Raw genomic sequence first — 12,896 nt, forward strand, 5'->3', positions numbered from 1 at the left:
CCTTCAGGGCTTGGGACACCTAAAACATTTAAATAAATATATAAACCCAGACAACAGCAGTGACACTTTCAAATAAAGGGCAAAAACTCTTTCATACCTTCTGTTGGGTGTGTTTTTCTTGCAGTTGTTCCCATTTCTCCTTCTCAGTTTGTAGAGCAGCTTGATATTCTGGCAGTGAAGTGAGATCCTCAATCCAGCGATTATAGGCTCTGGTTACTGCCCCTTCAACCTGAAACAAACACAAACGCATTTTTATGTCCATTAACTGAATCAAATAATCATGTCAAAGAGGAAAAGAACTATCATTATGATATAAACATTTTTACATAATGGTGGAAAATAACTTAACCAAGTCTTGTGAGTAATATACACTAAAATTGATGGTTTAAATCTCTGTACCTAAAATAGATGAAGTTGACTTTAAGGGTCTGAAATGTCATATTCCGCACTCTGGTGATTTTTTTTTTTTTTTTTTAATGCGTCGATATCTGGTGAAATGTTTAATTATTTACCAAAGTCTTGGTCTGTACGGGATGCTAGTCCAAATCAGTCTATCAGCCTGTGATCGTAGCACAAAAACAAAGCCAAAGACCTCAAACTGCGTTGCTGGTGGGTTTTTTGTTTGGTTACAGCCCAATCACTTGACAGTCATCAAGCCTTTTCAAATTAAAGTAGGTCTACTTTAATAATTCAAAACACATGCACATGTATTTTGATGACCATTAAAATATGTTTAATATTTCTCTTGAAATACAATCATAAAACAAAAACGCACTGACTTGTTTAGCCATGTCGTCCAGGTGTTTCTCCTGCAGCTCTCTCTGGACTCGTTTCCTGGCTTCCTCCACAGCTTTCCTTCTGACATTTTCAGATTCCAGTTGCAGCTGCTGTCTCTGGGCACTGAGCCTGGAGTCCAACTCCTCAGCAGAAATTGTCCAACTGACCTCATTCTCATCCGTCTGACAGCTTGTCTCAGCAACCTCTTGATGTTCCTCTCTTGTAGCCTCCTCCAACCTCTGGGCCCAGGTCTTCTCCATCTGTATAAAAAGTAGAACAGAAGAAAATAAGTGTTGTATGAAACCAATATTAGTCGAATGAGGGAGATAGGAATACATTTTAATAGTCATACCTTTTGCAACTCCTCCTTCCATGCAGCCTCAGTGGAAGCTAAATCCAATATTAGTCGAATGAGGGAGATAGGAATACATTTTAATAGTCATACCTTTTGCAACTCCTCCTTCCATGCAGCCTCAGTGGAAGCTAAATGAGAAGTCAGTGTTTGCTGGAACTCAGCCTCTTTCTCTTTGGACCAGACAGCTTTCAGCTCCATAACTGAGGCCTGATGCTGAGCCTCAAGCTCACTTCTCAGCTTCTGCATAGCTGTGCCACTCTCCTCTCTGATCAACTTCTCCTCCTTCTCTCTGCTGCGGATGCTTTCTTCAAGCAAGTCCTTCTCCTTGCAGACAGATATGTAACATTCTTGTACCGCCAGCATCTTATCATTAGCTTCAGAGAGCTGGCTTCTGTGGAAAAAATAGAAAAATATCCACAAAAGTCTGAAATCAACTATATTTTTAGCATGAGATGCAGGAGACTTACTGTAACTGCTGAAGCTGCTGCTGGTGCTGTGTCGTCAGCCGCTCTACCTGAGCATCGTGTTCCAGCATGAGTTCTGTTCTGATCCTGTTAACCACATCATTCCTGTACTGCTGATGAATCCGCTCAGATCTAAGCAAAAGAAGCACATATACTTATAAATACACATAACAGGAAAATACACGTGCCCCAAGAAAGAGGAGGAAGAGAAAGAGTCAACTTTACCTCTCAGCAGCTTCTTGCTTTTCTTGGTCGAGCTCCTGGATCATTTCCCTCATTTTGGTGCACAACTCAGAATTGGCAGACTTCAGTTTTTCCTCGTTTTCTTTCAGCTCCTGATTCTTCTTTTCTAGCAGCTGCAGTTTGGAGAAGACAACAGTCTTTTGTGACTTAGCCAAAAAACTAAGAACATGATTAGTCTGGCAACAAACGTCAACCCACCTCCACTTGTTCCTGCAAGTGTGTTTTGTCCTCCTGTAACCTCATCAACTCTTTTTGAGAATCTCCAGTCATGTCTTGATGTTTCTTCTGGCTGGTTTCTTTCATCTGGGTAAATCAAAAATGTCTGCATCAGTCACCTAATCCCACCCACTTTTAGTCCTTTTATAAAATTAACCAAAGTTTAGAAAAGTAACAATTTTCAGGAGTCAGCGCTCACCTCAGAGTTAAGTTTTTTTTCATCTAATTCAATCTGCATTTCATTCACTCGACGCTGACACTGCTGGAGCTCCTCCTGCAGCTGGTTGATCTTCTGCCGCTTCCCCTTTAAACTACCCAGGCAGCGCTGCATCTCTACTCGTAGCAACCTTAAAGCCTCATCCTTAGGCAGCTTAGAGTCTGACAGGTGAGCCAAAGCAGTACTGACAAAACAACAGAAAGATGTGTTTCCAAAGGTTACTCTGGAGAGTTCAGCCCAAGAGGGGAAGAGATACAGATCACAATGACTGGTCTGTATTCACACGGTTACCTATTAAGTGTGCCATTTTTCCTGTTTGTTTTCTTCAACCCCAAATCCACACAGGATTCAGACAGCTGGTTCTCCGAGTTGCTGCTTAGGTCTATCACAATGACACCGTGCTTCACTGCAGATTCATACAGAGCGATCTGCTCCTTGAGATCAGCCATATCCTCCTTTAGGGTGAAAATGGAAAAACACAAAACATTTGTGCAGCTTGTTCATCAGAAGTCACAGAAGTAGTTGTGCTTTAGAAAAATCTGAGGACAAACCTGTAAAACTTTGTTCATGTTCTCACTCAGGGCCTTGGCTGACAGTGCCTGCTGTAGTTTGATTTGCATTTGACTCATCTCTTGCACTGAATCTGAAAATAAAAAACAGATAATTAGATCAATTAAATGTGAGCAAGAATAAGGTAATGTGGGTGTCAGCTGCTCAGTAATGTTCATGTGGAGTTCACACACTTGTCTGCAGCAGCTTGGCACATTGTTGTTGACTCTCTTCCAGACGCTGAGTGAGTGCATTCACCACTCTGGCTCTCTCCAGCTGCTCTTCTTCTCTCTGGCGCTCCAACAGCTTCACATGCTCCCGTAACTTCTGACCAATATCAAGCTGGAAGCCACAAAACAAAAAACACACCCTGACTTAACAATAAGAATAATATGATCAAAATTTGTCTGATGACAAACAATGGACTTATGGTTAACTTGTTCCATTTTCTAATACTATGTCAATAAAACTCCAGACCTGTTCATTCAAAGCCTGAGAGGTAGAGTCCAGCTTCTGTTGCAGGGCTAACAGAGCAGCCTCATGCTTCTCCTTTATGACGGCAAGGTCTCTGTCATGCTGTTCCCACGCTCTGGACAGCGTGTCAGAACGGCGAAGCTCCAACATCTGTTGCTTCATGCTGTCTACCGCAGCATCTGCCACCCTCTGTTTCTTCATGTTCTGCAAACAAAAGAAAACCTTTGCTGTATACACTAAAAAGAAGCATTCTCATACAAAGGTTTCAGTCATGCATCATGTTTCAGTAAGCAGAGCTGGTTTAGACACATTTGTATGCAAAATTTCATATTAAATTCTTAAATCTGTAAACGCATGTTTCTTTAATAGTTATACTTAAATATTATTACTGTCTTAAATTTAGCATTAAATAACTAAGAAAATAGAATGAAAACAGTGTTTGTCAGCACAGAACACACCTCGTGGTCTCTCTCAGTGAGGATCTGTATTTGCTGCTCCATTGCCTTCAGCTTGTTTTGCATTTGGACCTCTCTTTCCTTGGCTTCTTCAATCAATCGACTCGCTTCCCTTAAACTTACTGCTAGGCCGTCCTTTTCATCTATGGACAATATTTTTTAAAAGGACCATCAGTACATCTGGCAAGAAGTGCTACATCACTAACAGTCACAAGGGGGCAGACGTTTTAACCAACTAAAGAAAAACTTACATTTCCTTCTACTAATCTCAGTTATATAAACTGACAATCCCTCTCAAGTCCCAAGTGCCCAAGGTTTTGAGTGGATTATTATTATTATTATTATTATTATGATGCTTGTAAAAAAAATTAAGTACCAACATTAAATGTTCTTCCTGAAAGTATTAAAGAAATCTCCAAAATCACATCACTGTTCAAGTACTGCAACAAAGTGAGATGTCCCTCATTTAAAGTTGAACATACCTTTGACGATTACAAACTGATGCTCGAGGTATCTCATGTTACGCCGTGAATCCTCAAGTTTTCGCTCCAAGTCTTCAATTTGCCTCTGTTGAGCTTTGTTCAAAATCTGCACCTGGGCAAGCTGCTCCCGGTCAGCATTTTCTGAAACAAAGATCATTTAGTGTTTAATTTTAGTCATTTTTAATTGTGAAGACATTTTCAATTTAAGCAATGTCGTTTTATGTTTGTTTGTTTTTTAAAACCACTGGCGATACAAATTACACCTTTCTGCAGTACAGCTAGACTATGCATACAACTAGAAGAAAAAAAAAAGCCTTGTAACAGATTAAGCTACTTGACAATCTCCACCTGCAGTCCCGAAACAGGCACACATCTCATCAAATAGTTTATATTTACATGTCAGTGTACTCAGTTATATTATTTAGTCAATGAAAGTAAGACTTACGTTGTGTCGAGTCAAGGAAATCTCTCTGCAGATGGTCAAACTGACCTTGCGGAGCAGCCTGTGGCTTAAACATGTTTGGCTGATGGGCAGGATGATGAGGATTGTAGCTCACCTTGTACTGATTTGCACCTCTGTCACATACTTCAGACTTTAAACATAGAAACATAGTATGAAAGTAGTGAAAATGTTGCTGTATTTAAAAAAAACACAAAATACACAAACAAAACATACAAACATAAAAAAAATAAAAATGCACAAACTACAAATTGCCAGATAACAAGATGTTAATTTAAAATGACATTTGAGGAAACTTCATACACACAAGTAATGTATGATTCTTTTGGAATAAAATGCTGCTTTTTTAAAAACAATACTAGAAACCCTTTCATGTTACTATTTATTCAAATGATTTGGAGGCATTAAGACCTAAAACTTTAAAGGAAAGAACAGCACAATAACAGCTACGACCTTCTGGACGCTTTTGAAATTAAATGGTCCACTCACTTGAAATTGGTGGTTTTGCTTGTCTATGTATCCTCTTTCTCCATTATATTCCACATGATTACTGGCACCCTGAGGGTATGGTTTAGACTCAAACTCGGTGGAAAAATCACTGGTCTCTGTCATTTTGTCTGTGCCCATGCTTGTGCATGTATAATCTGCTTGTGTGAACTGATGATCCTGGTTCCAGGTGTGAGGCAGTGGTTGACTTTGAGGAGGACTCCGATGTCCATTAATACGAGCAGCTCCGTCCTTATATGCATACTCATTGTTCAACCCTTCGTCATAGTTCTTTAGAGAGACAATAACAGAGAGTGATTCTTTCCCTTTTGAACTTTTTTTGTATGCACCATTTATGAGTTGTATTTTTTTTTTTAAATGGCAAAAATATTCTAGGCCCCTAAATCTACTACTGAACATAAACTAACACTCTACCTGTGTATGAGGGGCTGGCCTTGGATGATCAGACCATTGCCGAGTCCAGCTGGACTGTGGGCTAAGTAGAGAAAGCACAACAAATGATAACTAATGTTGCAGTGACAACAAATCTGCTTGTCTTGAACCACACCCAGAGTTCTCGAAATGTGACATTACCAATAGTGTCATCAGCAGCAACATGTGTTACCTGTTGCCAGTGTTTTTATTACTGCAGGCAGTGTAATCCAGCTCTGGGGAGGAAGAGTCAATGCTGTCCTCAAGCATGTCATCAGGCAGGTCTGTGAGCAGCTTGTGCAGCTGCGAGAAAGGAAAAAAAAAAAAAAAAAAAAAAGAAAGAGAGAAAATAGCACATGGAAATGAGTCACCATGGTTGCTTCGCAACTGAGTTATAAAGTAACAAAGATAGAGGAAAAAAACACCAGAGCTAAGCAATCACTGACAGCTTAAAAGGCTGTAAAAGTCTTATGCAGTGTGTTTTTATTATTCAGCTGCAGTTTTGAGAAATACTTGTTATATTAAATATCATTACATTATGCTGTGCAGATTTACTAAATCAAAATGACTCAGGCTATACCTTAAAACACTTTCAGAAGCTTTTTGTGTTTGCATATGAGATTTAAGGATAAACTTTGATTAAATGATTAATCATGGAAGTATTTGCACTCTCCGACTGTATTTTGCACAGCACTGCACAGTGTAGCCCAATCTTTATATGGCAAAAAAACGTCTACTATTTAAATATTTGCACATTGTGCTCATATGGCAGTATTTGTATTTTGTGACCTAAATGGGTGAATTTACTCCTATGTTAATCACTGGTTTAGAACCCATATGTGTAAATTTACTTTGACATAAAACTGATTCTCATTAAGGCTTTTCAAATGTACCCTTGTTTAATATTTTGACTCTTACAAATAAAATGACACAAAAAACCCAAACTCTTCAGTAACAGACTAACCAAAGTTACATAACAAACAGCCATGTGTGTTGAAACAAGCAGAGCCAGCTGGACTTACTTCCCATAAGGACCGCTGAATACTCCTCAGATCCTCCACTGTGTCCACAACCAAAGGACCCATATTATCCCACTTACACAGTCAACAAAATTTGAAAAGGCATTTCTACTTTAGCTGTGAAACCACGAGATAGCCCCCAGCCTAATCTGCCTGTAGAGAAGGCCTTCTGTGTAAAACATCCAAAATGTGCCTGGCATGTTGTCGGCTCCCTGTGGTATTGTCTTGTTTGCCTCCCAAAGACCTCCATTGTTTAGACAAAACATATAGCGAAGTTAACTGGAGCAGAAACATTCCAGTTACTGCTGGCAGACATTATCCATAACGAGCTAGTGTATTATAAGTAGGTTATAGCCTAAAAAAAGAAAAAAAAAGAATAAATAAAAATAAATGAAATGAAAATCAATTTAATTAATACTATTTAAAGCCCATTATGCTGAGCTCTATAAGATCAGCAAATGCTTCTTCACTCTCTCTCCTGAAGCCAAGTAACCCAAATAGAAAGTGGGGAAGCCAAAGGGCTGAGCTGGTTTCAGTGTGACACACCTGGAAGGAGGCCTTTTCCTTGAGCCAATAATAGCTCAAGCTCACAGCACAACAGATTGTAGTTGTGAGTAATAACAGTGAGTAACTGTGAAGCAGGCAGTGCTTGTGAAATTCAAACAATGCACTTGTCAATGATTCCCCAGACAGCACTACAAACTCACAAAGAGAAATGTAAGATTAACAGTAGTAGTCCAATTTGGTAAACATACAATCACTGTACACAGTGACAGTAAATGTAAAGTAAGCTGAGATAAATAATGGCTTCTTATCATTTTGTAATTTTAGCATTAGCTGGACATGATGTTGTGTTCTTGCATGTTGAATAACATGCACAGGCTTTATACTGTGTTGACTGATATCAGCAACTATGATGGCTGTAGCCAATGCGCGATGAAACAAGCAGAGTCAGCTGGCTAAATATGTTTAAAGACAATTAGATGAAGAGCCGAAAGACAAATCGTGTTTTCACAATATGCTTTCTCAGTTAGCTAAGTGGGCACTAAATAACAAAGTAAATAAATAATATCCATCAAATTGTTATTGTAAATATCCTAAGAAATTCAGGGTGCATGCCGAATGTGAACTCAGTCCAACAACTGGATGCACAACTATCAGACAGATGTTATCTGAATAATTCTGAAAAGCTGTAGATCTGAGTGTTGCACCTCTTGCTCTCTGGCGTAGTCCTCTTGGTCGTATTCCTCTTCATCGTGTTGGGTTTGAAGAGCAGCACTGTCAAAATCAATAGACATCATGCACACCCTCCTGGTCGTTTAGGGGATCCTAGGAAAACAGGAACAACAAAACTTAATTTATCTTTGACAGCAGTTAAAAACTCAAGTTAACTAAAATTACGCATTGATATCAGCTAGAAATATATATCAAAGCTTACCCGTTAGTTAAAAGACGCCAGATGTCTCCTTTGCTGAACTGCGTAACCCTTTATTGAGTATTAGCTTTAACTGTTAGCCATGCTGCACTGTTTATTACAAAACAGTGAGGCTTTTTAGCCAGCGGTAAACCCGGACATGCCAAACAAACGATCCAGCCGAGCTCTGGAAACATATGCCCAACACGTTTAATAAGACACGCAGGTTTAATGCCAAATTATAGGCAGTTTACGAACATTTAAGATGGAAGCTAACTTTGTAGCGAACAAAGCTAACTCCTGCTAGCCGTACCTTGTTAGACTCGCCCACTTTGAAAACTCGCGCGCGTTAGCAGCGCCAAACCACTGAGGCTCTTTGAGACAGAGCAGATTTAAGAATCTGATTGCACACAGACTTACTCATTATCACCACAACTGACGCTAATTCACCGACACGAAAATATTAATTTAAATGCTTTTTGGCGTAACAAAACATACCAGGTGAAGCTATTTACAAGATTTCTTTTCTTGCTGAGAACCCCGGAGCTAGTTAACCCCGTGTCCATGGTAACAAAGTCGTTAGAATTATGGGTAATGTAGTTATCGAGAATATTTGGAAATTATATATAAAATGTTATGTTTGTTGTTGCTCTTTCATGTTATTTTTTGTTTTTCTTTCCTCCTTTTTTATTCATGGTCAACATGTATTAATTTTTAAGTGCAAACAAAGCCACACTTTTATGAAAACTTCGTCATCGCTGGCATTTTTAAAAAGCAATCTGATGTTCCCATCGTGTGGTTAAACAGTGACATAGCAACTAATTTCAAGATAACCGTAAACAGGGTTACTAAATAGATATTATAATCAGGTTAGTCGAACCTGGGAATTTGATCACAAAAATATGGCATTACATTTCTGTTATTTTAATTACCTTTTTTTGTTTTTGTTTATTTTTTTACTGAAGTTCATTGACGTTAACATTAAAGCTAATTAATTTAAAGTAGGCTACTGTAAAAAAAAAAAAAAAAGAAAGAAACTTTGTGCATCAAATTTATGAATGACCGTTCTCATCAGTATATGGAGTTACTCCGTTCAGATTTGTGGACGTCGACTCATAAGACCCGCCTCCTTTCCGTCTATTAACTTCCGCATTTTGCCTCTGCTGCCTCAGCTGCTTCAGAGTCAGCTCTTCCTTTGTAGACAGACGCTAAACTCAGCTGAGCTCCGACCAGAGTTCAGCATTTTGGTATCCGGGAGCCTCTTGTGACAGTCAGCTGATCTAAACCCGGATATGTGAAAGCTCTGAGCTCTCCTGTCTGACAACAAGTGGACTCACAATTACTTTAAAACGGGTAGAAATGGCCACAAACCCGCCCAAGTTAAAGACAAAAATAGCTGCTAACGAGAGGTGAGAAGCAACGAGGTTACGCAGTGATTCTCAGAGTATGATATTATGATACTTAATTGCTTTTCTTGTCATTTTGCAGGATGAAAAACTTAAAAGAAACCTTTGAGTCAAAGTATGGGGAATCTCCTCTCTTCTATGCATTTGCACCTGGAAGGGTAAACCTAATAGGTAATTTCATACTTTATGTGGCATGTGTTGTATACTGATTGCATTATTGTATATGCTCCATCTATTTTGTATCTGTTGAATAAATACAGTGTATACCCATATATCCTCTGGAGATAATAGTAGTTCTGCCAGTGGGTGTTCTTAATATTTTGACCTTGTTTCAAAGTAAAACATTTGTGGTAATATTATGATTTTGTTTGCAGCTTTTATCCAGGAATTTTTTTAGTGGTACCAGTCAAACACGGTCTGTCACATACGTTTTTTCATATTTGTCACATTAACAGGTGAACATATTGATTACTGTGGCTATTCTGTGCTTCCAATGGCCATCGAGCAGAATATCCTCACAGCTGTGTCACTGAACGATTCAGGGAAGATCCAGCTGGCCAACGCAAATCCTAAATACAAGTGAGATGTGAACACTTATAGTAACGGCCCCAAATATATATTTTTTGTTTGTTTGTTTTTGGCCTGTGTAATTTATTCAATGGTAGCTGTACATTATGAGTGTGTGTTCTCAGAAAGCTTGTTGTTTGTCATTATACAGGGATTTCAGTGTGTCGTGTTCAGAGGAAATTGCCATAGATAGAGACGATCCACAGTGGTATTATTATTTTCTCTGTGGGGTTAAAGGTATTCAGGTAAGCTTTGTGATGAGTTCTATACTCTTAAATTATGGAATGGCAAAAAATGAACACTATAACATGTACTAAATGCGTCATAAGTCGTAACATGATACATTTAGATTTTTTTTTCTTTCAGGAGAAGTTTGGGCTAAACAATTTAGCGGGGATGTCCTGTGTCGTAGATGGAACGATCCCTCCGAGCTCCGGCCTGTCCAGTTCTAGTGCCTCAGTTTGTTGTTCTGGCCTCGTAACAATGGAGGCAAACCAAAAGTCCCTCTCCAAGGTGAAGCTTCTTTGTAACCAAACCAAAAACATGTATTAATTTCTTTTGTTAATAGTCAAAAATGATGCTTTCAACAGGTAATGAACAATTAATCACAAAGAATATGACTCCTAATCCATATTGTCTTTTAATTTGTTATAATGTGAATCCTCATGAGTTAGACATTCTCCTGGATTTGTTGCTTAAACAAGGAAAACTTTGTATTTCACCAGGTGGCTCTTGCGGAGATTTGTGCCAAAAGCGAGCGATACATTGGCACAGAGGGAGGAGGCATGGACCAGTCAATTTCATTCCTGGCAGAGGCAGGGACTGTATGTAGCCCGACCGCCATTGACCTGTGTTTAACGAATATGGCACATCTAAAATACACTAAATAAACAAATTATAACTTCAGTATTGCTGGCTAAACTTTTTGAATTGTCTGCCAGGCAAAGCTGATCGAGTTCCAGCCCCTGCGTGCTACCGATGTCAAACTCCCTGATGGTGCCGTGTTTGTGATTTCCAACTGCTGCGTGGAGATGAACAAAGCTGCTTCTTCTCACTACAACATCCGTGTGGTGGAGTGTCGGATTGCCACAAAGGTGCTATTTGTTGCCATGATGCATTCCTGAAATATCTGTTATATATGTTGTTTTGTTTCCCGAGGTTCAATTTAATATTGAATTTAGTTTGACTCGTGTGCTCTTTCAAAGGCAACGGAGCACAACATTTAACCCAAGAACACAGCGATGAACAGCCTCACGCTTCGCTTTAAACTTTAAACATGTGTGATAAGTTTGTAATATTCAAAGTTAACATCACGGTGGATGTGTACTCAGATGCTGGCCCAGGCGCGGGGTGTGGACTCGAGCAGGCTGTTGAAGCTGGCTCATGTTCAGATGGAGCTGAAGGCCTCCCTGGAGGAGATGCTGGCTCTGGTGGCCGAGGTGCTGCATCCTGAGCCTTACAGCCGAGAGGAGATATGCAAGGTGCTGGGCATCACCTCGGAGCAGTTTTCAACAGAGCTGCTCAGCGCTAATACTCAGGACAGTAAGTAAAACCTTTATTTAGGTGAACTAAATTTCCAGCCAACCAAATTCTTCTACCCGAGTGAAATGAGCTACATTTCTTTCTTTCAGAACATTTTTCTTGTAAATACTAAGCAACTCTTAATATAGTATTTTCTGCTGATAGTCAAGTATTTGGTTATTCCATCACATTAGATTTTTTTTTTTCATTTCCAGTTTCATGAAAACAGGTTTAAGATTAAGGGTTTTGCTGGAACACTTTTCCTGTTATTTTTCTCAGCGACGCAGTTCAAGCTTCACCAACGAGCCAAACATGTGTACGGGGAAGCTGCACGAGTCCTGCAGTTTAAGAGCGTGTGTGACTCTGAACCCACCGATGCCACACGGCTACTGGGAGAGCTGATGAACCAAAGCCACGCAAGCTGCAGAGACCTCTACGAGTGCAGCTGCCCTGAACTGGACCAATTAGTTGATATCTGCCTGTGAGTACTGCAAACTAACCCACTACTGCACAGCCTGGGAGAGAAACCTGGATGTTATCCAATGAATGTTTAGAGGTATTTAGGTTCATTTACCAAAAAAAAGATCTCAATTAATAAAAATGCACAATGCAAACTATAATATAATAACTATAACTATAATCTAGTTTGCATACAGTCTCTCATGTGTCCCAGTTCTAATTATAAAAGACAATCAATTAATCAAGTGCATCAGAATAGCAGAACCAGGATGCTACTTGCCCTCTCAGTTCCTTTGGAAGCAGTAAGGATGGACTTAGTCATTCAAGGGCTGTATGATTTCTACTCGTGTTAGCATTAGCTCTTTGCTGAGTGCTTACAGTAAGTAGAACCTCACACCACTAGCATGACTGTAGATGTACGTGCAACTCCTTCCTCACATCTTTCCTAGAGGAATAATAGTATTAAAGTGTCATACTTAGCACTATACTGAAATATGTTGTCTTTTTGTTTTTTCTCGTGGTTGCAGGAAGTCAGGGGCTGTGGGTTCCCGCCTGACAGGAGCAGGGTGGGGAGGCTGTGCCGTTTCCATGGTTCCCAGTAAAAAGGTGGAGTCTTTCTTACAAGCTGTTAGAGAAGAATACTACCTCCCTGATCCACGCAGGGCAGCGATGGAAAAACAAAGTCTGTTTGTGTCAAAGCCAGGTGGTGGAGCTGCAATTTTCCTCGAGGAGTGATCTTCATAATCCATTTCTGATTTTATACTGCAGTCATTCAGTTTCAGTTTCAGAAATAAATGGGTTTTTCTTGCACTTGTGACTAATGATATGATGACTGATAAATTTACCTTTTTCTTCTATATAGATCATGCTGGAAAATAAGGGCCAAAATTTGCTTCCGGG

At 39.5% G+C, this 12,896-nt stretch overlaps 2 protein-coding genes across 5 annotated transcripts in view; one reads left to right on the plus strand and one right to left on the minus strand.

Moving 5' to 3' along the window:
- cep152 (centrosomal protein 152) overlaps positions 1 to 8,623 on the minus strand; it is a 16,407-nt gene extending 7,784 nt beyond the window's left edge. For 3 of the 4 annotated variants that reach the window (XM_085412470.1, XM_085412471.1, XM_085412468.1), the window contains exons 1-20: positions 8,068 to 8,623; positions 7,841 to 7,958; positions 5,804 to 5,913; positions 5,614 to 5,674; positions 5,182 to 5,469; positions 4,678 to 4,825; positions 4,233 to 4,373; positions 3,754 to 3,893; positions 3,299 to 3,499; positions 3,016 to 3,163; positions 2,824 to 2,915; positions 2,564 to 2,727; positions 2,255 to 2,456; positions 2,038 to 2,142; positions 1,822 to 1,952; positions 1,600 to 1,728; positions 1,223 to 1,523; positions 780 to 1,037; positions 98 to 229; positions 1 to 19 (exon numbers count right to left, since the gene is read on the minus strand). The exon at positions 1 to 19 is cut by the window's left edge and continues 635 nt beyond it. In XM_085412470.1, the coding sequence (XP_085268596.1) occupies positions 1 to 19; positions 98 to 229; positions 780 to 1,037; positions 1,223 to 1,523; positions 1,600 to 1,728; positions 1,822 to 1,952; positions 2,038 to 2,142; positions 2,255 to 2,456; positions 2,564 to 2,727; positions 2,824 to 2,915; positions 3,016 to 3,163; positions 3,299 to 3,499; positions 3,754 to 3,893; positions 4,233 to 4,373; positions 4,678 to 4,825; positions 5,182 to 5,469; positions 5,614 to 5,674; positions 5,804 to 5,913; positions 7,841 to 7,930 (2,860 nt within the window). In that variant the 5' untranslated portion in view covers positions 7,931 to 7,958; positions 8,068 to 8,623. The remainder of the gene's footprint in view (positions 20 to 97; positions 230 to 779; positions 1,038 to 1,222; positions 1,524 to 1,599; positions 1,729 to 1,821; positions 1,953 to 2,037; positions 2,143 to 2,254; positions 2,457 to 2,563; positions 2,728 to 2,823; positions 2,916 to 3,015; positions 3,164 to 3,298; positions 3,500 to 3,753; positions 3,894 to 4,232; positions 4,374 to 4,677; positions 4,826 to 5,181; positions 5,470 to 5,613; positions 5,675 to 5,803; positions 5,914 to 7,840; positions 7,959 to 8,067) is intronic. The other variant, XM_085412469.1, reaches the window with a different exon arrangement.
- A 581-nt stretch (positions 8,624 to 9,204) lies between these two features.
- galk2 (galactokinase 2) lies at positions 9,205 to 12,806 on the plus strand. Its single transcript, XM_085412483.1, has 10 exons — positions 9,205 to 9,452; positions 9,532 to 9,620; positions 9,905 to 10,028; positions 10,168 to 10,261; positions 10,383 to 10,529; positions 10,742 to 10,840; positions 10,958 to 11,110; positions 11,348 to 11,558; positions 11,817 to 12,018; positions 12,524 to 12,806. The coding sequence occupies exons 1-10, from the start codon at positions 9,403 to 9,405 to the stop codon at positions 12,729 to 12,731; spliced, it is 1,377 nt and encodes a 458-aa protein (XP_085268609.1). The 5' UTR covers positions 9,205 to 9,402; the 3' UTR covers positions 12,732 to 12,806.
- Positions 12,807 to 12,896: the final 90 nt, after the last annotated feature.

This window comes from Rhamphochromis longiceps, linkage group LG7, assembly GCF_057381845.1.
Source record: "Rhamphochromis longiceps isolate RC_006_pf linkage group LG7, R_longiceps_female_GT1.1, whole genome shotgun sequence".
Lineage (NCBI taxonomy): Eukaryota > Metazoa > Chordata > Actinopteri > Cichliformes > Cichlidae > Rhamphochromis > Rhamphochromis longiceps.